We start from the raw sequence: 24152 nt of genomic DNA, 5'->3' as shown, positions 1-24152 counted from the left end.
CGTGTGAACAAGCAAGGCTTTTTGTACTTACGTTAAATCTCTCTCTCTGAATTCATCTGGGGACACTGCTACCGGTTTGTATGAGAGCGCATGGAAATGGCAATTAAATAGTTAACTACTAACTTTGCTGCTGACTCCTTCCCTCTGCAACCCCTACTAGCATCAGTTTTAGTTTAAGTGCCCAATGAGTTGAATAAAGTATTTTTATTGAGATTTTTAGTTACAAAATACAAACAACATATTTAACTAACATCTACAGCGGGTGAAATAACTATTGGAACAAATCAACATTTTTCTCAGTAAATATATATAAAACGTGGCTATTGTAATGAAATTTACACCAAATGTCAGCAACAACCCTTGCAAAGAAATCAAACCATAGATGTCCATAATTTAAGTTTTGTATAATAATGTGAAATAACACAGGGAAAACGTATTGAACATGATTCCTGAAATTTATTTAATACTTTGTACAAAAGCCTTTGTTGGTTATGGCAGCTTCAAGATGCCTCCTGTATGGAGAAACTAGTCACATGCATTGCTCAGATGCGATTTTGCCAAATTCTAAAACGCAAATAGTCTTTGAAGGTTCCGTGGGCTTTAGTTCCTTCCATAGATTTTCAAGGTTTCAGCTTTATTTTCTTTCTCTGAAACCAATTGAGAGTGTCCTTGGCTGTGTGTTTGGGACCATTGTTTTGCTGAAATGTTCACCCTCATTTCATCTTCAGCATCCTGGTAGATGGCAGTAGATTTTTATCAAGATTGTCTCAGTACATTTTTCCATTCATCCTTCCATTAATTATATGCAATATGCCAAGACCATGTGCAGAAAAACAGCCCACACCATAATATTGACACCTCGTGTTTCTGGGGTAATGTGCAGGGCCATTTCTACTCCAAACATGATGTGTATTACGGCATCCAAAGAGTTCAATTTTGTTCTCATCTGATCACACTATATTATCAGTATTTCACAGGCTTGTCCAAATGTTGTGCAGCAAACTTTAAAGGAGCTTCAACATGTTTTTTCTTCAGCAAAGGAGTCTTGCGTGGCGAGCGTGTATATAGGCCATGGTGGTTGAGTGCATTACTTATTGTTTTCTTTGAAACACTTGTACTAGCTAATTCCAGGTCTTTCTGAAGCTCTCCACAAGTGGTCCTTGGTTCTTGGACAATTCTTCTGATTTTTTTTCACTCCTCTGTCAGAAATCTTGCGAGGTGCCCCTGGCCGTGGGCGGTTTATGGTGAAATGATGTTCTTTCCACTTCCGAATTATGGCCCCAACAGTGCTTACTGGAACATTCAGCAGTTTAAAGATCCTTCTGTAACCAATGCCATCAGTATTTTTTGCAACAATAAGGTAGCAAAGATCTTTAGAGAGCTCTTTGCTTTTACCCATCATGAGATGTTTCTTGTGCGACACCTTCGTAATGAGACACCTTTTTATAGTCCACCAGTTGTGGCTGAACCAGCTGGCAGAATTGCTTTCTAATTACTGATAGATTTCTGCTGGTGTCTTTGCTTTCCATGCCTTCAATACTTTTTCCATGTGTCATTTCACATTATTAAACAAAACTTAATTTATGGACATCCATGGTTTGATTTCTTTGCATGTATGAATTGCAAGTGTTGCTGCTGACATTTGGTGTAAATTTCATTACAATAGCAACATTAAATATATATTTACTGAGAAATATGTTGGTGTTCAATACTTATTTCACCCTCAGTATCTCTGTCTATGTCGCTATAAACATTATACAGCGATATCTTGTAAACTTTTATTACACTACAGGTCAGATCAATTGAAGCTGCACAGTGCTGAGAGCTAACCATTTACCTGGCGATTCCCCAAACCCACCATATCATCCTGAGGGGGGTGACATAACAGGTATAACATAACTTGTTTCATACCAGTGGTGCCATATCTTATGGTATTTATGTATGGACTTTCTACTTTCATACATCAATTGCTCATGCCTCCATACTTCAGTAACCAGATTGATCCAATGAGGTACACCAGGTGGTTCAGTTGCCAGCTGTCCCCTAGCTATAATAACCTTAGCCAGGGAGGTAGGTAAATATAAATTTGAAGAGTGGTTTACTTAAATTTCTGCTAGTGTAGTGCCAAATAGACAGATCTTAGGGCATAACAAAGAGGTCACAGGTAGCGTGGAGGAGATACAGTCCCATATTTGGCCCCAGAAGGACTGGACAGGACCATAAAAGATGCCAAAAAGTTACCTCAGTGATACCGCACCTGGGGCACTCCAAAGAGGTGCGCAGTCCCATCGAGTGCATCTTGGTTGGTGTTATGTTTATTCTGTGTACAATGTAAAAATGGATCTGCTGAAACCTAAGACAAGATGTGGCATGTCTAGTACTGCCCACTACCATATTCCATTCCTCATCAGAAAGAAGAACCCCTAGTACGGTTTCCCATTTTATTTTGAGCAGATCAAAGCCTCGCGGGGACACCTGCGATAACAATAAGGCATAGAGCACAGAAATAGTCTGACCCTACAGATCGCAATATATTTTTAATTGGAGAATCTGACATATTAAGCAAACCTTCGGGAGATTGGACATTCAGTGCACGTCTCAGCTGTAGATACCAGAAGAATTGGTTTTTGGGTAATGGGAAGGTCATTAAGGCCAAGTGCCCAAGGAGTTGGACTTATCTTGTACTGCTCCGCAGTACTTGCTGTTTAGTTAGTGAATTTGTATTTGTTTTCTTGAAGTTTTCTTTATTTCATAGGTTACAGGGAGTATGTGTGCTGGCAGCACACATATCTATAGACTCCGGACAGAAACATCTTTCGTCACTACAAAGAAACCTATACAAATATATACAGGCAGTGACAGCGTTAAGATCTGGGTACATCCTATTCATCCTATCTAGGGGACACTGCTACCATGGGGACTTTCTAAAGCAGCCCCCTAAGGGATTGACCACTCTGACAACCCGGTCACAGAACACTGCGGCTAAAACTGGCGTTCGAGGACGCAAACAAATTTAATTGGTAAAATCTGGTGAAGGTGTGCACAGAGGACCAAGTGGCTGCCCGACAGAGCAGATCCGCAAACACCCCGTGACGAGCAGCCCACGATGCCCCCACCAAACGAATGGAATGGGCCGTGATCCTATCAGGCACAGGCCAGTCTGAGCTTACATAAGCCAGCCTAATTATAGATTTGAGCCAACGAGCTATAGTCTGCTTGATGTGCAATCAGTCCCTTTTATGAGAGTCATATAGCATAAATAGAGAGTCAGTCTTTCTACAAGACGATGTCCTAGCTACATATATATACGCAAGGCTCTGACCACATCTAGAGAAGCCGAAGAGGAAGGCCCCGATGAAGACACCCCCTCCTTAAAAAGCCGGGACCACAATATCCCGATTTATGTGGAACCCCGAGACCACTTTCAGTAAAAAAAGAGTCTGAAGTACTCCCGAATCCTCGTGGAATATAGGTAAGGAGCCCTGCAAGATAGTGCTCCCAGTTCCGACACCCGGCATGCCGATGCTTTAGCCAATAACACCTTCCAAGTCAATAGACGCAGTTCTGCAGAATCCAGAGGTTCAAACGGAGAGCCCTGTAGAACATCAAGTACTAGCTTGAGGTCCCATGGAGCCAAAAGTAGAACATAAGGAGGCTGAACATGTAACACTCCTTGAAGAAAAAAAATTCTCAAATCCGGCAGGGTTGCCAAACGACGTTGGAAGACAAAAAAAAAAAAACAACAGGGCTAAAACTTGCATCTTTAGGGAACTTAGTCGAAGACTAGCCTTCAAACCATCCTGCAGAAATGCAAGAAACCGGGACATCCTGAAGGGTAATGGAAAGCAAATGCGATGCTCACAGAACTTGATATAAGCGAACCACACTCTATGATATATACGAGCCGAAACCAGTTTCCTGCCCCGCATTACTGTATCCACTACTTTGAAAGAAAAACCCTTGGACCGCCAGAAGTCGGTTACAACAGCCATGCCGTTAATTCCAGCCAAGGTAATTCCTGATGAAGAAACAGCCACCAAGGGATCGCTAGATCTTGCACAAAATCTTGGGACCTGGTGGTTGTGACTCGACACCACGAGGTCTAGATCTGGGTGCCTCTATCTTTGGACCAGATCTTGAAAGACTTAAGGATGAAGTGACCACTTTCCCAGAAGGATTGAATGCCTGCTGAGATAATTTGCTTCCCAGTTTTCCACTCCCGGGATGAATACTGCTGAAATAGCCGGAACAAATGTTTCTGTCAATGACAGAATCTGAGTCGCCATCTGCATGGCACCTACACTTTTTGTTCCACCCCAACGGTTTATATATACCACAGTCGTTGCATTTTCCAATTGGAGACGAACCATGGCTTTCAGTTCCAGAACATTGATTGGCAGGGAAGCCTCCCTGTTAGACCAAAGACCCTGCAGCCATATTCGAGTTTCTGAGGAGAGCTGAATCCGTTGCGAGTCGAAACGGAGGTGGGATCCCGACCATTGGCGGAGGAGATCCCACTGGAAAGTTCTGGAATTAAACAATTCATAGGGAAGCGTTTCGAAAATAGATACCACGTGTCCTAGAAGCTTCATGCCCAAGAGCATGGATGGTCGAGCATGACAGAGTATGCTCTGCACAAAAGCCTGTAGTGAACAGGCCTTGATCTCCGGAAGAAAAATCCTCTGTCGATCAGTTGTCATGAGAAGACACAGAAAATTCATCGACTGGCAAGGAGTTAACTGGGATTTGGGATAATTTATATTCCACCCATGTAATTCCAGGATCTCATCACGAGAGCCAGATGCTGGTTCAGAAGCGGACTTGACGAGCTTTTAACCAGTAAGGGACGATGTTGACCCCTAGAGTCTGCAGACATGCTGCCAGGACTGCCATAATTTTAAAAACACCCTCCGTGCTGTGGAGAGGCTGAAAGGGAGCACTCGGAATTGGTAATGGGAGCTCCCAACCGTAAAGCATAGAAGAGCTTCCCAAATGTGAACATGGAGGTATGCATCCTTGATATCAATCTATGGATGCTAGGAACTCCCACAGTTTCAACCCTTTGATTACAGACGAAAGCGATTCAACCCGGAACTTGTCCACTCAAAGGTGTTGGTTGAGGCCTTTGAGATTCAGGATGGGTCAAAAGGAACAGTCTGGTTTTGGAACTAAAAATGGAATAAAATCCCCTGCATTTCTGTATCTCCGGAACCTTGCAGATAACTCTGGCAAAAAGAAGAGAAGTGACCGAGTGAAGCAGAGCACTTCTCTTCACCAAAACCGGTGACAAAGAACCAAGGAGGAGCCAGTCCTACCAGATCTATGATGTATCCTCTCCCCACTGCTCCTGGAATAACTGTAGGCGACCCCTAAACCCCCTTTCTGAGAGGAGAGGAGGAGTCCCGTCACGCGGTTGGTTTGTCCGGGGCTTTGGAAACTGAACGTCTCTTGGAATAGGAACCTCTCCCCTTGAGGGATTGTCCCCTGAAGGATTTATTGGATTCCACATCCGTGTCCCAAGACCAAAGCCAGAGGGTCCTCCTCGCAGCAACCGCCAAGGCAGACACCGAAGATGAAACGGAGGCTGCTTTCTGTGCAGCCTCATACAGGTAACCTGAAGCTTCCTTAAAATACACTAGTTAGAGAAAAGTAATTCAGAGTCCTGCAAACCTTCCTCCAGCTGGTCCGCCCAGGTTTTGATGGCTTTGGGGACCCGTGCTGATGAGAACATGGGTCTGAACAAGGTACCAGCTAAAGGAAAATAGCCTTGAGGAACTCCTCAATCTTACGGTCCATTTAATCGCGAAGAGCCGCCGAGCCAGGTACTGGTAATGTGGTATGGAGAGCCAACTGAGCCACGGGTGTGTCAACTCTAAGGACTTGCTCCCAGCGTACGACCTCCTGTTCCTGCAGGGGATAAAGTTTAGCAAATCTGAGAGGAAATGAAAATTTACGATCCGGTTGTTTCCAAGCTGATTCAGCTATATCTGTAAAGTTTTCCGTTTCTTACGTTTGAAAAGACGTTGGTCCGCATAACTGGTCTTCCATTTCTACTAAGTCCAGGGCTTGACGAACCACCAGAACCAAGTCCTGTACACCCTAGCTAATGACAGAGTCATCCCAGTCTCCAACTGGGGTAGAATCAGAGTCCTCCACTAGTTCCCCTTCCTTTTCTAAAGGCTCAGATGAGTCCGAGACAGAGAGAAGGGGGTGTGAAGACCGATGACGCTTGGCTCTAGGAGGTAAGTGTCTGGGGGTGTCTAGGAACCGATTTAACCAGTCGAGGTACCTCTCCAAGGAGGAAGTGCCATGCTGGTTCCTCCTGCATAACCTGAGGAGAGAAAATATGTGATCCAAAAGCCTAACCCATATCTAAAGTTGGCGTCACCAGTATCTCGAAAGAGTCTGCTGATGTAGAACCGGTCATTGAGGCTGCAGAGAAAACTTGGTTTTCTGCTTGGTGGTTAGTTAGCTGTGTAAGCATAGTTACTGACTGCTAGAGAGGATACACACACTGGTTCCTCCACCGTCCATACGGTGCTAACCTGTGCCTGCTTCTCTGAGCACCAATTTCACACTGTGTGCAGAGTGCCTCCGGTTCTGCTGCCCCGCATGTAATTTTGCTGTACTTTTAGCACAAGTATAAAATTTCACAAGTGCACCCTTCCCTTTGCCTGGCTTTATAGGAAATTGCTGACAGGGTATTACAGTTGAAATAAAGAGAAAACAGGCAATCACACAACAGAACAGAACTGGCAGTATACTACGCGTTAATAACCCTGGCATATAGCCCCAAAACAATAACATACAGTGTCCCAACTATTTTATGTTTCACAGAGATGAACCTTGAACACCAACAGATATGAACATATACTTAGTGTGGATATAGAATTCAATTTTTGGTATATTTCAGGTGAAGCAACACCTGACACAGAGTTGTATCCTATGCGCAGTATGGAACTAGTTTGAAAATATTGTCAAACGTCCACTATGGAGTACTTAGCTTTATGAAGCGTCAATATATAGGAAGGAGCGAATTATGGAGGGGGGGGGGGGGGTAGAGCCAGCAACAGTGTATGCTCCTTCAGTTTGTCCCATTGATGCTGCACTGAAGTTCCTGTCTCTCAATGTGTACTACGTATGTTCCCACTCTGGAGCATACTAAGTCAGCGGGAGGAGTCTTCCAGTGCACTCCCCACACTAAACTGCCCAACTCGCCATGCCTGCATTGCGCTCCTCCTAAAACAGCCTAAGGAAAGACCCAAGATCCCCCTCTGCCACAGCGGGGGACTTGGGATCTTCCGCTTGTGTGACCATTCTCCTGACAGAGTCCCAGCGCTCTCTGCTTAATGGCAGCGCCGGGCTTGCAGCGAGAGATGCAGTGACAGCTTCTTAATTAAGCGCTGTCACTGCCTATATCTATTTGGATATGTTTCTTCTGTGTAGTGACAAAAGATGTTTCTGTCCAGAGTCTATGGGTACCTGTGCGACTGGCAGCATACATACCCCCTGTAACCTATGAAATAAAGAAAACTTTCAAGAAAATAAAAATTCACTAATTAAACACAGCAACTACTGCAGAGCAGTACAGCATTAGCCCAACTCCTTGGGCACTTAAACTAAAACGGAGGCTAGCAGGGGTTGAAGAGGGGACTTGTCAGCAGCAAGTTAGTAGTTAACTATTTAAGTGTCAACTCCATGCTCCCTCATACAACCCCATGGTAGCAGTGCCCCCCCAGATAGGAGGAATGAGAAATAAGCCAATGATTTATAGTTAAGATAATAATTTTTCTTTCTAAAGATATTGGCATCAACAGAGGGAAACTAACCTTCATTTCTTTATACTTATGTTAGATTGTAATTTCTTGAATGCATGGATATGTTCTGTCTGTTTTGCATTCATTCTGAAAGCACTTGTTTACATTCATTTTACGTCACATCTGAAAGATCTATACACCAATCTCCATCTAGAGCCAGCATTAGGAAATTAATACTAGACAGACCATCTCAAATCGAGTGTGTTTGGTAAAAGCACGTTTTCCCTCTGCTGTATATAATACAATACGAACACTGATACTCACCCTTTATCTTGGCCAAGTCCTCCAGCTCTATGTTCAAAGCTATAAACAGATAAAAAGTTTAGTTGGTTAAAATACTATGAGCAACTCTGTTGCGACAGTCAACATTTGATGTGTTCCAGTTCAAATAAAAGTAGGAAAAATGGATTTAAAGTTACATAATTAACTTAATTTTTTCTGATATTACTGGTTGTCACAGTCCAACCCTCTGCTTCTGGTCCAAAATTAAAAAACACAAGAAAAAAAAAGCTGACAAAGCTCACAGGGGCTTGGGGACTCCATGTTGAACTCTGCACTGATTTGTTTCTGCTCCAAGTTCTCTGCATGCTCCTTTATCACCAGGTCTAAAGCATCAATCCCGGAGGCCAGGTCATATGGGGTCAGGTCAAAAGATGCGGACTCCTCACACATTCTCTCCTAGAAAGGCGAGACACAAGTGTCACAGGGTAGTCACACTGAGATACTGACAGCACACAGAGAAAACAGAGGACTCACCACATTGTGAGCTTCATCAAATATCACAATTGTGCCTTTAAGATCGATGTTATGGGCTTTACGACTCTGGAACACAAACAGAATTTACTTCATACACCGAAAACTCAAAGATTGCTCCATCCTTAGGAGTCAACGCTCAAAGCCCTCCCCTTTTCCATAAAATAAAATGCTTTGATCCCAAAAAATTAACAAAATATAATCAATTTCGTGTAGCAATTTTTTCAAATACAACACAAACTGGAAGCATCATAGAGTCCGTTTGGTGACAGTATACATAGCCAGGCTACCTCACGTCATAAGTACCTTTGGGTCCAGTAGATAATTATATGGCATGAATATGATGTCTGCTTGTTGTTTCAGATTTCTAGACAGATAATAGGGACAGGCCCTGTACAGGAGAGATTAGACATTTAGCATAACAGAGCTTTGTTGAAATAGTAGCAGATGCCTGACTCAGACATACAGCCCAGGCTGGGAAAACCATTTGCGGGAGACTACTGTACTACCTGTGCCTGGTTCCACTCTTCACCAGATCCTCAATGTCCAGTATCTGAGTGGTGAGGTCCTTCTCTGTGCTCTTTTCTTGGGGAGAGAAGGGTTGTTAGCCAGTAAGCATTTTTATGATCGACTCCTGTCATATAAGCCAGCTGAAAATGTAAAACTCTCTTGACATGTCTGTCAGTCTGTCCTGCTCCCACCTCTTTCTTTACAGCTAGGTCCATGCAACAATTTCTCCTCAGATCCCTCCCCAATCTAATATGGTGAAGTTAATTTACTAGTCCCTTTTATCACCAACCCTAGTGCGCTGTCTGTGAAGCACTTACCCTCCACATTGTTATAGAAGTGACAGGAGCGGTTGGACACTTTAGAGCGGCACATATGAACCTGAAAAAATAGGAGCAGATCCCGATGTAATTTGTGGAAGGAGCTATAAGACAGGTACTGGGAATACACATCTGAAACAAAACAAGTTTCATAGATAGAGAGTTCCAGGAGAAACTAAAAAAATCTCAACTTTATTCCATTCTAAGGTGGATTTGTAATCATAAATTATCTGAACCAATACTACAGAAATATCCACCTACAGTAAACACTTGTCAAACTAATACAGAAATGCGTATGTTTTTTGCCAGTGATATTCTGCAGAGAAGAAGCCCGTTGTACAAAAATAAAAAGAGGACTCCAATCCCTATAAGGTGTGGAGGGATGGAAAGGTAATTGTGAATTTTTAAAGGGGGATAAAAAAAAGGAGTGTGAGCTGTCCTATTTTAAGTTATTTACGAACATATTTCTGTGAAAATATTATGCAAACGGGTGGAGTGGACAGGTAAGGTGGATGCAGAGCTTTTATTCTGTTAGTATGTCACACAGCTTTTTTTTTTTTCTTTTCTATAAATATAATAAGAAACCACAAATAGAAGCAGGAGAAAACATCACAAACTGTGCCCCAATACCTTGACGTGGTTATTCTCCTGCTTCTTTACCTCTGGATGTATACACAGCTGTTCCCGGGAGCCCAGGACACTGACTCTGGGCCTGTGGAAAGAAAACAAGTGGTAGATTACACACATTGCACTGTGATATAAGGGTGTGCTGTGCTATTTATCCAAGGCTTACATGACAATTGCAAATCATTGTATAATAAAATAGGTCAGGCTACTGTCGGCTGTTAAAAATGGGATATTTTCGCTTACGCCAAATCAATTTCTCTAAATCCAATGCGGTACATTGAAAACTGTGGGGGTACAGAGTGTGGTGATGAAGCCTGGGCGCTTTCAAGTTTAGCGCTAAATTTGAAGCGCTATACCTCATTGGCTTAAATCCCTCAGTACTTGTCTAATAAAGCACTGCGAGACAGAAACAAGGGTACAGAACAAGAGGAAGAGTAGCAAAAACATGCTCCCATAAAAAACAAAACCCTAACAAGGATAACAGTGAGAGACCAAGAACAAGAATGGAATGGAGGGTGTCCAGTGTCCCCCCCATTGAATTTAGAGAAAGGATTTATCGTTAGTACACAAATCATATTTTCTATGACATCCATAGGGGACACTGGATACTGTGGGGACGTCCCAAGCTGTCTCTAAGGAAGCGTATGCTCAGTAGTCACGGTAGGCAGCACCTTACGTTCAAAACTGGTATTCTGGAGCACAAAAATATTAAACCTGTAAAATTCAGTGAAGGTGAGCACAGACGACTAGATGACCGCCCAGCACAGTTGCTCAGCGGAGGCACCATGCCGTCCTATCCAATAACCTGGTGGAATGCGATCTCACATTTCAAGGAAGGCTGTTCCTCTCAGAGGTAATCCACTGGACAATCTTCTGTTTAGAGGCTGGCCTGCCTCTCTTATGAACATTCTATCCACATATGTTCTTAAGAGACCAAACCACATCCAGAGATTAAGGAAACTCTCTTCCTCTGGACACTTATCCCAATTCAAAACTCTAATCACAATCTCCTGATTCAAGTGGAACCTTGAGACTACCTTGGGCTGAAACGAAGTCTTAGGTCCAAGCACTGCTTTGTCCTTGTGAAAAATGAGGAACGGAGATCTATAAGACAAAGTCCCCAGCTCAGAAACACTCAACAAAGTGAATGCCTGTTTGGAAAAGGGCTGGTGGGACTTATTCCACTTCGATATTAAATACAGCTGGAACACCTGTGAATTACACTGTGCAAATGGCATCACTTCAAAAGGTGGACACTACCTTTCCCAGAACCTTCATCCCCTGATGAACAGACACCCTCCTGCGAGATAACAGGGACTTCAGCAGTCCATGTAGCAGGTACACCTGTTGCCGTTGGGTGTCAAACAGAAGGTCCAGAAAGATCATCTTCAGGTTAGACTTCCTGGAAATGATGATAAACCCGTGGGATTCTAACACCCGTGTGGTTTACTCAACATGGGACTGAGACAAGGCCAGGGAACTTGCTTTAATCATAGATCGAAGTATAGAATGATAATTATCACTCAGGGCCACAGAAGGGCCGCCACTACAGATATGATCTTGGTGGACACCCTAGGTGCTATTGTCAGGCCATACGGTAGGGTTCAAAACTGAAAATGGAAAAATTGAACAATGAATCCGAGAAGGGACTGATGACCTTCCCGGAACATGGATATACGTGTCCTTGATGTCCAAGGACACTATGAACTCATCTTGCTCCATGCTGTTGATAACGGACCGTAAAGAAATCTTGAACCATCCACCCTCACCTACATATTTAGGGATTTCAGGTTCAGAATAGGTTAGAAGGAGCCGTCTGGCTTCTTGACCATAAAGAAGTTTGAGTAAAAACCCAAACTGTTCTTTTTTCGGAACAGGAATCACCACCCCCGGTGAAATTAGGGACCGAATAGCCTCTTGAAGATCCACCCCACTTCACCCTGCTTCCTGGAAGACCCATGGTAAAAAAAAAAAAGTAGCCCCATATCTTACCAAGGCATCTGTGGTTGAACAAAACCGCTGGTTCCTGAAGATAAACTGACGGACTCCCACCACTGGAGTCTCCGGTTGAGCAACCTGTCCATCATGCTGATGTCAGAGTGCTTAGACACTGGACATCTTGCCGTCTAAGGGAGTTGGGGGTAGGCGGTTGCTAGAGGACTGACCTCTAGCAATCCTGTAGGGAGAAAAGAACGAAACCTAGGTCCAGATAGGTAGGAAGGAAGGAAGGATGGAATATCTTCCCCCATTGCAGACTGAGCAATGATTTTATCTAGCTCAGGACCAAATAGGCCCTTAGCAGACTACAGAAGGAACTCCAAAGTCCTCTTGGACTCAGAGTTCTCCTCCTGGCCATAGGTTACGGCATGCTGCAATGGTGTGGGCTGAAATCCTTGAACCACTGAGATCCATATTAGTGGCCACTTCCCCCCAAGATACTCCGAGGCTACACAGATATGCTCCAAGGTGAGAAAATCTGATTTGGGTCATCGGACTCAGAGCCTTAATCCAATTTTTCCACCAACACTTACACATTCTAACTGACCCATGTAGAAGCCAAACTGGCTCTAAGGGAAGCTCTTTCCCACTATGTAGATGGACTTAAAGGTGGCTTTGATATTTCTATCCGTGCAGTCAGTGGCAACATAAGGAAAGGGAGGCTATGGGTGCATCCACCCTAGGCATGTACTCCTATTTTTACTATATCGTCACTAGGGAGTGAATAAAGTACATGTGGCCTGTGGAAAACAAACTTATCTTCAGGTCTAGCCCAAGCCTCACTAAACAGGTCCTCCAATTGTGCGCATGAAGAATTGGAACCAGCAATTTCTTTGTCCTCTTGAAGGGAAGTGTCTGCAAACTCTGATTTCTCACTGTCCCTACTCTCAATTGTGTGTCTAACACCACTTCCGGAAGGTCCAATTCAGATTTCTTTCTTTCGAGGGGGAAGGGGAGGTGGCAGGAGGCTCTGAGGTTTCTCTCCATGTTTCTTGAGGAGTATTCCTACAAGAAACAGTGTGTGGATAACTTGGTGCAGCACCAGAAGTAGTGGCAGAGATAAGAATCCTCTCAACAGAAGAGAATAACTAAACTAAACCCTACACTGACCTGGCCAAGTCCTGCATCCAAGTCAGCTGTTCAGGCAACGAGAAGGGCAGAACCCAAATGTTCCACGGCGAGTTGCTCAGGGGAGAGAATTGCTACATAAGGGGCAGGGTGGGTGCAAGTCAGGCTCACTCACACACACGAGTATGTGTCACAAAATGGCTGCTGTGTCTCTTTAGGTCGGCTTACCTAAGAGGAATTTCACACAAGGGATGACGTGCTGGAGAAAGCTCTCTTCAGTCTGAGGGCCCAGTACACTGCATGATACAGCGCTGTCATGTCCGATGGCGCTGGCTGCACGAGGCAACCGAGCATCAGATGCGGCACCTCCACGTCACAATACAGGCATCCCAAGTGACGATGTTTTACAGAAATTATTGTGGCAGAATTGTAGAACAAAAAAAAAAAAAATAGGTAAAAACATAAAAGTGCACAGGCTGCCATAGGCAAATATTAAAATAGCACCCGGCTCTGATAAGCTCTAAGCAAGACTCAGGGATTGAAAAAAAATTCCCGAATTGGCCCAGACGTGTTTGGTACGCCAACATTCTACAAATGCGGACGGTCCGAGTTGGGCCCTTCCTCGTCGTCCCGATCTGCTAAGTCAGGCACCATTTTATTATCAAGATTCTCATCGTCTGGCTTTAATGGCATGGATGTTGAGGCTGGCATCTGGAGATCCAAGGATTTCTCGCAAAGGGTTGTACAAACCTTGATGCGAGCATGTTAACCTTCCTCAGCTCGTATATATCACAGGGTGTGGCGGGTTTACATTAGAAGGTGTGTACGGCATTCTTCCAGAGCGGACTTTTTCAAATTATCCCGTCTGTTGGCTTTCCTACAAACAGGTTTGGAAGCAGGACTTCAACTGGCTTCTCTGAAAGTTCAAGTATCTGCTCTATCTGTATTCTTTCAGAGAAGATTGTCAATTATTCCGGATGTTCATACTTTTTTCCAGGGAGTGTTACGGGTTCAATCGCCTTATGTTCCGCCCATAGCTCCCTGGGATCTGAATTTGGTGCTGGAAGTTCGTCAGAAGGCTCCTTTTGAGCCTTTACGTTTGATTGATTTGAGACTTTTAACATGGAAAGTTGTCTTTTTGCTGGCCATGGCGTCTGCATGTGGGGAGTCAGAGTTCAGTGCATTGTCATGCAGGGCCCCATATCTAGTTTTTCATGAAGACAAAGCTGTACCAAGGACGGTTACTTCGTTCTTGCCCAAGGTTGTGTCAGGGTTCATCTACATCTGAGCCTTCTTTCCCTGCATCCTTGGATGTCGTTAGGGCATTGCGGATTTATGTGGCTAGAACATCGTCTTCTAGGAAAACGGATTTGCTCTTTGGTCTATATGATTCCCAAAAGAGGGGTTGGGCAGCCTCCAAACAAACCATTGCTCAGTGGATCAAGTCTATGATTAAGCAGGCTTATGTGAGCTTGAACAGGCCTGTGCCAGCGAGGATCACTGCTCATTCCACTCGTTCTGTGGGGGCATCTTGTGCCGCGTGTCATGGGGCTTCTGCGGATCAACTGTGTCGGGCGGCCACCTGGTCCTCTGTGCATACCTTAATGAGGTTTTATCAGTTTAATGTGATTCGCGCCAGCCGATGCAGGGTTCGGCCGCAGTGTTTTGGGGGCCGGGCTATCAGAGTGTTCCCTCCCTTAGGGGGTTGCTTTGGTATGTCCCTATTGTAGCAGTGTCCCCCCAGAGTGGATGGAGAAAAAGGGAATTTATGTACTTATGTTAAATCTTTTTCTCTGAATTCATCTGGGGGACACTGCATTCCCTCCCTTTTGCTCTTCTGTATGCTGTATGGTCTTGGCTGATTGCTCTTTTCCTTGTGGCTTTTGTATTACACTGAGGCTGGTAGGGGTTGCATAGGGGAGGAGTCGGCAGCAAGTTTTAGTTAACTGTTTGAGTGCAGACTCCTGCGCCCTCCACAACCCCATTGTAGCAGTGTCCCCCAGAGTGGATGAAGGAGAAAATATCATATTACCCATCAGTTGGTCTCTAGCAGCAGTATTAGAGGTTTGAGATAGAGTAGTAAGATGTACTTCATCACATTTTACTTTGTAAGCACAGCTGCAGTGGAAAGTCAGAGGAAGACAAGCATATTTGATATTCAAAAATCATATGAAAAGCAGTACAAGAACTTAAATGCCATTCAAATTATAAATTGGATGAAGTACCTTCTCTCTCCAATAGATGGCACTTTATGCTAATAGAGTTTATAGAGAGCATAACTAAGTATTGTTATCACAATATGATGGCTCATATAGACTCCTATTACACTACCTGTACAGTGACCTCCCCTTAGCACAATTACCTGTATGAGGTGTGCTTCAGCTCACTTATAACTTGCGTCAGCTGAGAGTGAGTTCTGGATGCATAAATAATTTTGGGAATGTCGCTGTAGTATGCTGTGAAAAAGATAAATAATTTCTTTTAGTTGCAGATATTTGTAACTCTTAAGACCTATACTGCCAACAGATGTCTCCAAAATGTACTACCATTCACACAACCTAGAAATGACAGACTTTGGGGGAGGTATTTCACCTGGGTCTGCTGAGACTCATTAGGTCTCCCTTCAAACTGATTACTGGTGAAATCACGATCATGTTATCATGCTCCACAGTGGAGTGCAGTTCACAAAAAATATAACATAACGAGCAAAGAAGAATATGTTCAAGCAGACATTGGATGGTTCCACATTGGATGGTTCCACATCCATCAGATCCTGGCCCCTTTCCTGTAACCACTAACAGCTCTGTTTCAACTACAGCAGCGCCTAAACTAGGACACTGCGGCTGTCATCTTTGATTGTCGCGAATAGATCACACAAACCTAGATCACATACGTGAGCACCAGACTGCTATGAAAAAAACATTTTTTGTTTTACAACAAATTTATACCTGAGCCATGTGCATTTGTCTCATCATTTCCCCAGGCTGCAGTCGGACGGTCTGGGAACAACTGTGCTCCATTCATGCGTTCCTCAATCTTGCGCACTGTGATCCCATCTTTAAAATGTTGTCGCCAGGCTAACGTGGCACAAAGTAAACACAGTGTTTTCCCGGTGCCTGTGGGACTCTCCAGAACACCATTCACCCCCTGAAAGAAACAGATTTAAACAATATGACAAAACGACAAATACAGTACATTGGAATTGTTATATTGTTCATTTTACTTACAGAAAAGGGGAGAAAATAAACTTTTTGTAATGACATGAGCTAAAAAGAATGTACTGTGTGAACCAATAGAAAAAGTGTATTATCTTTGTGTCATGAAATTTTAAAAAAATAAAATAAAAAAAAAATAAGCATTAGTTTTATAAATAAAGGAAGTACTTTTAATACTTAAAAATTTTAATGCCAACTTTCAGGACACAGAGAACCCATAAGTTAAATTTACAAACCAATCATTTCTAAAATTGCCTGATAATGGGAACTCATTGTCTTGTAACCTGTGTGAGGATACCGGGGTAATGTTTATGCCACTTATGCTCTGCCAGGCAACTGGTTTGTCTATAGGTCAACCTTATGAGTCACCTTGCCCTTCCCGTTATCTCAACAAGTCACCTGGGCAAATAGTGGTGAAATATGCACCCTTTTATTAGAAATGATATGATAAATAAGCTTCTGCAAAAAATATATTGTGCATGCCTGATATAGTGTGCACATCACACTCTCCAGCCCAAAGTTACAGAACATGGTCAGCATAACAACTGTAAGCACATAACATTCAACATTAGGATGGCACCACATGTCCAGAGCAGTACTCAAATTCAACTCCCTCATCGAAACGCAAGTCAAACTGCCAATGACAGATCCTTTCCAATGCATTTGCAAGGTCACAGAATCAGTTCTCAACATTAAGAGCTTCCAGTCACAGCACTATAAAGTATAGCATTATTACTGCAGCTAAAGGCGCTCTTAATGGCAAGCTGGTATTTTCAGATAACAAGAAGTATGGCTACAGTAACAAAATAGGATTTTTAAACACCTCTAAATTCAAACCTCTGAATGCCAGGAATGTATACAGCATTGGCATCAGGTATATAAATAAAAATAAGTCAGTTATATTGAATGTATAATGTTTTGCAGAGTCCCCCACATCTGATGCCTGTCACTTGTTCTGTGAAAGACCCGCCCCAGCTGTATTTTGCCTGCAGCAAGACCCGCCCTAGCTGTATTTTGCCTGCAGCAAGTCCCGCCCCAGCTGTATTTTGCCCGCTGCAAGCCACTCCGACTTCCACATCCATGCAATTCTTCGGGGGTAGCGAAATAGTTTAATGGTGGCCCTCATACTGGCCATACCTTCTGCAGACACTCTAGCACCCTGACCATGTAGTCTTCCTGACATTTGTACGGCGTGAACGGGAAGTCAACGGTGACACCGGAGATCTGGATCTGAGGCATGTCCGGGGAACAGTGTTGCACACCTTCCAGCACTTCAGTCCAGCTGCTGCCAGCTTCACATTTCGCGCTCCAACGTCATGACGTCACACCGGAGCAGTACGATCTTCCCGTCTATGTGACGTCTGCTAGTGAAGAGAATGATTACACAGCAAGGCCAGTTCTCTCATCAAGTTCCCTGTCACAAGCGTAGTGTTATTGGCACAAGGAGGGTATATTATGTTTGCTGAAAAAAGTTGTCTGACGTTTGAAGACACGTTGTGTTACCGCTAAAGTAATCCTCACCGAGGTAACCTGTGTTGTGCGCTAACCTGAGGCTCCACAAAAATGGCTTATTTAATGGAAGGAGTCTTATCTCCAGCAAGAAGAAGTCAGGGACTGACAGTGCATTCTGGGAGTGGTAGTTCCACTGCAGCTGGAGGTCCCAGGCTTCCTAACTAGGTTTAGAAGGCTGGCTAAGGTTTAGTACATATATGATATATATAGTACTAAAGAACAATAGATATATGATTCATATATCTATTGTTCTTTAGTACTTATGTATACAGGATGTATGTATGAGACTTGTGGGTCCTGTTTTCATAATCTCCCTGGCTCCCAATCATCTGAAATACACTAAATTTCATTTAGGAGAAAAAAAATCTATTTGTAGTAAACATTATTATTAAAAATATTGCATTATAAAATAATCCTAGACCACTCCCTCTATCCTTTCCAAACCACTTACATTTCATTTCATTTAATGTCTTAGTTTTATGTCGACTTGTTATTTCTAACAGTTTTATTATATAGTTATACAACATGTTTTTGTTCTATTATTTTGATTTTATTTTTTTATTCAATTGTTTTTTATTTATTTTTTCCATCAATAATTTTTATGACATTTTTAAAAGCATATATACAGAAATCAAAAAGGGGCAAAACAAGGGGAGGACATAGGGGTAGGGTAGTCACTTAAGTGGGATAATACAATTGTAACCATAGCCAATGATGGTAAAGAAACAAAAAAACAGCATTGCACTGTGCCATCAGCGAGTAGAACAGAGGAGCTAGTGTGACATATTAATAGGGACAATAAGGCTCAGTTGGGCATATTCAATTAGCTTTCCATACCGCGATTACTCGCATCCGCACAAGTCCCAATACTGCAACATTGCGGATTTCTGTGCGCACCCAATAGGGTTGCGAAGGGAAATCCACGAAGTTGCGGTACCATATTGACACTTTACACGCGCTGCCGTGGACAGGAAATCTAAGTGAATATGCCCCAGTGTGACAATCGTATTGAGATTTGAATAGAGACAATTGTATTTTATTATATGTTTGTCTATTGCCGACTGTATCCAATTACTGTTCAATAAAAAGTCTAAAACAAACAAAAATAATAATACACTTTGTATAACCTTACATACATCTACACAGTACTGGATTAATTTCGTGTGTTTTGCATTCATAGACATATAGACAACTACAAATAACACTATAATACTGAGGGTGACGTAGGGGACAATTTTTAAAAATGATGGGGGTGATCTTGTTAGCGGTAGCACAAATATTGGGGGTGTTCATCCACCACAGTACTGGAAATTATGCAATGTTATAGTAAATTTTGAAGAGAAACAGGCAATCTACAGGTGTGTACATTAAACACATAGGGCATGTGCAGCAGCCAAAAGCGCGTCGGACTTACGCCTAACTCTGCATGAGCCCCATAATTGCTAATTGTGGCGAATTTACAGGGGCAGTCCCAGTTATTGAATATTTCTCCCTGAAACATCTTTATTTTTCAATATTGAGGAACTGCACAATAAAAAAAAAAATTGTGCGTGTTTGATGCAATACTTATCAGCTGTTCTTAATCTCTGGTCTCTTTAACTCCATATTTTTTTGAAGATGAAAACTTCAAATACAAAATTATATATAAGATTTCTAAATTTGACATGATGGGCATTCTAGTGCTCCATGATTTGCCGAGATAAAATTGTGAATAACCTATGTAAATACATAGTCTCAGTAGCTTAAGCGTCCCTGGAAAATATATGAAAATGTTGCCCGCTATGCAAAAACAAAATAATTACATTTTGGGAGGAGATAGGAACAGAAGAATTTGAATCCAAAGAAAGGACATTCCCCCTAAAAGTAAAGGTATTCTAAGACTGTATGTTCAGGCATGGCCTGGATATTTGTCTGAAATTCACAAATTCTTTGTTTTATAACCTTATTTTTCATCTCTCAATAATATAATGCAAATTCACATTTCCATTAAATTGGGGAATCCTTCTACTTTTACTATTGTATTTTAATTATAGTAACAGAGAATGTTAAAGAGTGAAATGGGTGTACCCACAATCCTAACCCTGTTTAGATTAGAGTGAATACAAAATAAAGTCTGAATAGTGTAAATATGTGATTGGTGATATAAACATAGATTATGTAAGTAAATGCATAATCTTCCTGTCAGGGCCTTTTCTAATACAGTCCTTGTGTAAAGGATCCACAAACACTTCCCAGGTGTCTCATACGCCATCAAAGCCGCTTTCTGTGCATACAGGGCTGCGAGGTGAAGTATAATTATTTTGCCAAATGGTGCTGTTACTTTTGTTCTGCAGACACAGGCTTTCTTATGCCAACTGACACTACCAATGCCCCAAATGAGTCTGGTGCTGCAATAACAAGCACTGCATCCTTTTCCCTTTCATCTATGTAGACCTGCAAAATTGAATGGCTTAATGACCTACTGCTAGTAGTTAGTTTCTAGCACGAGTCTTGTTTCAGGCCTATATAAGCAGCTTCCTGAGAACCGCACATTAACAGTTTATTGAGCTAGCCTCTGTGAATCAGTGTCTCTGAATATGTGCTCGTTACTCTTGGATTATCACCTGTGTTTTCACTTTTGGCCTTGTACGATTAGCCTTCTAGCTCTTAACCCCTTTGGCTGTAAACGACTTCCTTTTTGGAACTAGAAAGTGTTCAGAGAAGGGCGACAAAATTGATAAAGGTTATGAGTTCATTAAGTTATGAGAAATGGTTAGCCAAGGTTACTGTGTTTTGGAAAGAGACTTGAGACTATTTATGGGAAATGCACATGTCAATTGTGTGAGTTAGATGTGTTTCTTGTATATTGTAGAAAATAAAAAAGTATGTTTTTGAAAGAGAAAAAATGTATGGAGGAAATGAATATTGTGCCTGAGTGCTATAATTCTACATGGGGGACCTTAATTAGCTGTTGAGTATGGCTCTTAAAACAAAAGCTAGATTCTTGATTAAGCATAACTTCACTTGTATCTTTTGAAGCCTTATGTGTATGTATTATCTATGACTCATGCTATCTCAAGAGGAACGTCATGTATGTTGGGCTCAACTGACCATATTATATCCAGTTATGCCGTCTCAAACTTTGTAAAATTCAATAAAAATGTTTATTCAAAAAACAAAAACAAAGCTAGATAAAGATTGTGTATTAAGACAAGATATTTCTCAGCAGGGGAGGGCTGACAAATTTTAGCCCAGGGGGCAAGACTCGACTCAGCAGCCTATTTTATAGGGGAAAAAATGCAGATGGCCCATTGATCCAGCCCAAGGTAGCTCACTATGAGACCCGCCTGGGGGCAAGTGCCCCCTACCTGTTATAGCTCACGCTTCAGGTATCAACTCCTAGAACCGCTTCAGAGGTCTTCGCGTTTAGCAGCCACCTTTTTGCCGTAGAGCTAGACGCGCTCACAGGTACTCAGATGCCCCCATATCTTGTTCTCTAGTAGTAGGAGCTGATAACCTGAGATCGTAGCGCAGGTGATTACAAAGAGGAGGAACTCCTGGTGGAAGGTGATATGCAGTATTGGGACTTCGCGAAGCAGTACAAGGCCCAGGCTTGATGGACTGAACACACGGGAGATCTGTGTCTGAATCCAGGCAAAGGACCTGGCTAACTGATAAAATAACAGAGTAAAGTATCCAGGCAAAAGTTTCAGGTTCACAGGCAAATCAGCGGTGTCAATATTCAAGCAAAAGATCAAGGTCACAGGCAAACAGCAGCATCAGTATCCGAGCAGGGGGTCAGCAACAGATATACAGAAAACAACAGGAACGCAACGACAGGAGAAGTATGCTTGGGAGCTATAACCAGCAGGGAGGCTTGGCCCTCCCTGCCTAATATACAGGTTACAACCAATCACATCATTGGGGCACAGAAGGAATCATCAGCCATAGGGGGCTGATGATAATTAACTATTTGTGCACGCACCCGGCTGCCCTGGATGCCGGGACACGGCGTTTCAACAAAAGAGTGTCCCGGCCGTTGATTAGGCAAGGGCCGGGACAAACCGGAAGTGACGTCCTGGTCGTCATGATGACGGCCGGGACGCCGGGCCAGGGGAGTGAGTGAGTCGTGGCGGTGCCTGGAGCCGCCGCGGCTCGTGACAGTACCCCCCAGCCCAGCCTGGCTCTGTATCTCAGACAGAAGTTGGAAGGGATAATTAAGTCACCCTTAAACAGGCTATTTTGAATACAGTAAACTATGCATTTATTGTATGATGAAATTGGACTAAAATAAATGCTTGCTAAATAAACAAAGTGGAATCATCAGCCACCTATTTTAATTGAGTTATGTATTTGTTAGATATACTGCTTTTGTGATAAAGTTTCTTGCCGCCTGTCCAGACCCAACTCAAAACTATTTCATTAGGCTGGAAATAAATTCATTAATTGTTATGCTGACTGTCAGTGCAGGCCGCAGTTCTTAATCTGGTATCTCAGAATAAACATTACCACTGACAGACAGCAAACAACAATCTATCTGATTTGCTGCCAGGCTGTCAGTCAGGTAATGGTGATGAAGTCTGCAGTCTGGGAGAGGAGAAGAACGTCAGTAATCCGCATACTTCTGTCAGCAGGTAAGTCACTTAAGTGCAGCTGCTGGTGACATGAAATGGTTGGGGTGATGAATTTGCTTTGGGGGGGGGGGGTGTCACTGATTGAATGGGGGGTGAATGAATGGCTGGAGGGTGTGATGAATATAAACATTGTGTGTGTGGGGGGGGGGGGGGGGGCGCTTCGGTTGTATTAGTCCCTCAATTGTAAATATTGCTCACTTGAGTGGTGATGTATGTTTCCTATGCTCTTATGTTCTTTCTGTGTAGGATACTCCCTTCCCCACACTTTTACGTGGAAACAATGTGTCAGGATCCACTGCAATACCAGCTACAGATGACAAGTGGCAGTGCACCATCAACACTGACAACTGCACATCCTTTTCACTTACTGAAATCAGCAATTTGCTAAAGGAATGTCATCTATCTTTGCAGGGTCTGATGCGCAAGTCTGGCCTCCTGCATTGGGCTTCCCCACGGTAGCTCTGATGTGTCAGGCACTGTCCCTGTGTTCTTCCGTCCGCACAGGAACACAATGGAGGCCACCATATTGAATTGCAGATAACCACTCCCATCTTTTATAACTTTCCCTTTTCCAGCATACGCTGGTTCCCCGACCCTCATTCTCTCCCAGCCTATTTAAACCCCCTGTTAAAGCAAGATGGTGCCAGATCATCATGTCTAGATAGCCTACTACTGCAGGATTGTTTGGCTCCTGTTCCCTGTGCTTCTTAGTGTTTCCTGGTGTCCTGTATTCCTTTAGTTATCTGCAAATCCTGGTACTCAGTGTCCTGTGCTTTTCAGCTAATCCTGGTATTCAGTGTCCTGTATTTCTCTGCAAATCATGACCCTTCCTCTCAGGACAAAGCAGCTTGGCCCGCCGTGATGTGTCTCTGATAGTTACACCAGCCGAGTGGTTCTCTCCTGCGATTAACCAGCACTGTGACACAATGTTTATAAGTGGCTCCCACACAAATGGGTAGGGAGCTGATATCTAAGTCATGTGTTACTAGAAATAAGACATTACTTATCCTTTAAAGATCTTTAGGAAAGGGGATCTTGTAGGGAAACTTGAAAGGTAGCGTTTATCCCAAATGTCAGGGGTTTTAGGTAAAATAATGAATGATATCACCTCAGCAATAGATAACTTTAACCCTTTCTACCTTTCTAATTTTGCCCTCAGCTACTGGGTTTACTCTCTCTAACCCTCAGACTCTGTTGGCTCAGCCTTTACATATCAGCTGAGCCAATGGAGTTTCGGCCAGGTGCTCTGCCATAAGCCCTGGCTCTTCACTCAAGCAGCACTGACACTGAGGGGTTACCCAGCTCCCTCACAGCTTTCAATTAGGTTACTACTTACTTGATCCAGTGTCCTGGTCCACAGCAACAATCATTAACCACAGCTCTGTGGTCTCCCAACATACAGCACCCAGCATGCCTCTGAACTGCCTCCCGCCCGCACCTGAGGTAATCTCTCGTTTGCCAGTGATTTTTTCTGGGATGCTCATAAAGCTACTCTTCGAGGAGTTTTTATTAATCTAGCTGTCACTCAGAAATGGGCTAAACAAGACTGCATTAGAGATCTAGAGAATCAAATTTCAACCCTTACTGCTCAACACCAACAGTATCCAAAAAAATGCACCTGCATTATCTCTCAAGTAAACTAAATCAAATACTCTCTAAAGAAGCTTCTACATTTCTGTTATGGGTCCATCATCATTGTAAAAAGGTTAATAGGGCATACAC

At 43.0% G+C, this 24152-nt stretch overlaps 1 protein-coding gene across 1 annotated transcript in view; it reads right to left on the bottom strand.

Moving 5' to 3' along the window:
* RTEL1 (regulator of telomere elongation helicase 1) overlaps nt 1-17867 on the bottom strand; it is a 74130-nt gene extending 56263 nt beyond the window's left edge. The window contains exons 1-10 of the mRNA XM_075176621.1: nt 17443-17867; nt 16039-16237; nt 15453-15546; nt 10028-10109; nt 9398-9458; nt 9080-9155; nt 8877-8961; nt 8574-8639; nt 8342-8495; nt 8082-8120 (exon numbers count right to left, since the gene is read on the bottom strand). Coding sequence (XP_075032722.1) covers nt 8082-8120; nt 8342-8495; nt 8574-8639; nt 8877-8961; nt 9080-9155; nt 9398-9458; nt 10028-10109; nt 15453-15546; nt 16039-16237; nt 17443-17544 — 958 coding nt within the window. The 5' untranslated portion in view covers nt 17545-17867. The remainder of the gene's footprint in view (nt 1-8081; nt 8121-8341; nt 8496-8573; nt 8640-8876; nt 8962-9079; nt 9156-9397; nt 9459-10027; nt 10110-15452; nt 15547-16038; nt 16238-17442) is intronic.
* Between the last annotated feature and the right edge of the window lie 6285 nt (nt 17868-24152).

This window comes from Mixophyes fleayi, chromosome 6 (assembly GCF_038048845.1).
Source record: "Mixophyes fleayi isolate aMixFle1 chromosome 6, aMixFle1.hap1, whole genome shotgun sequence".
In the NCBI taxonomy this organism is placed as follows: domain Eukaryota; kingdom Metazoa; phylum Chordata; class Amphibia; order Anura; family Limnodynastidae; genus Mixophyes; species Mixophyes fleayi.
This window is presented reverse-complemented; position numbering and strand designations above follow the sequence as displayed.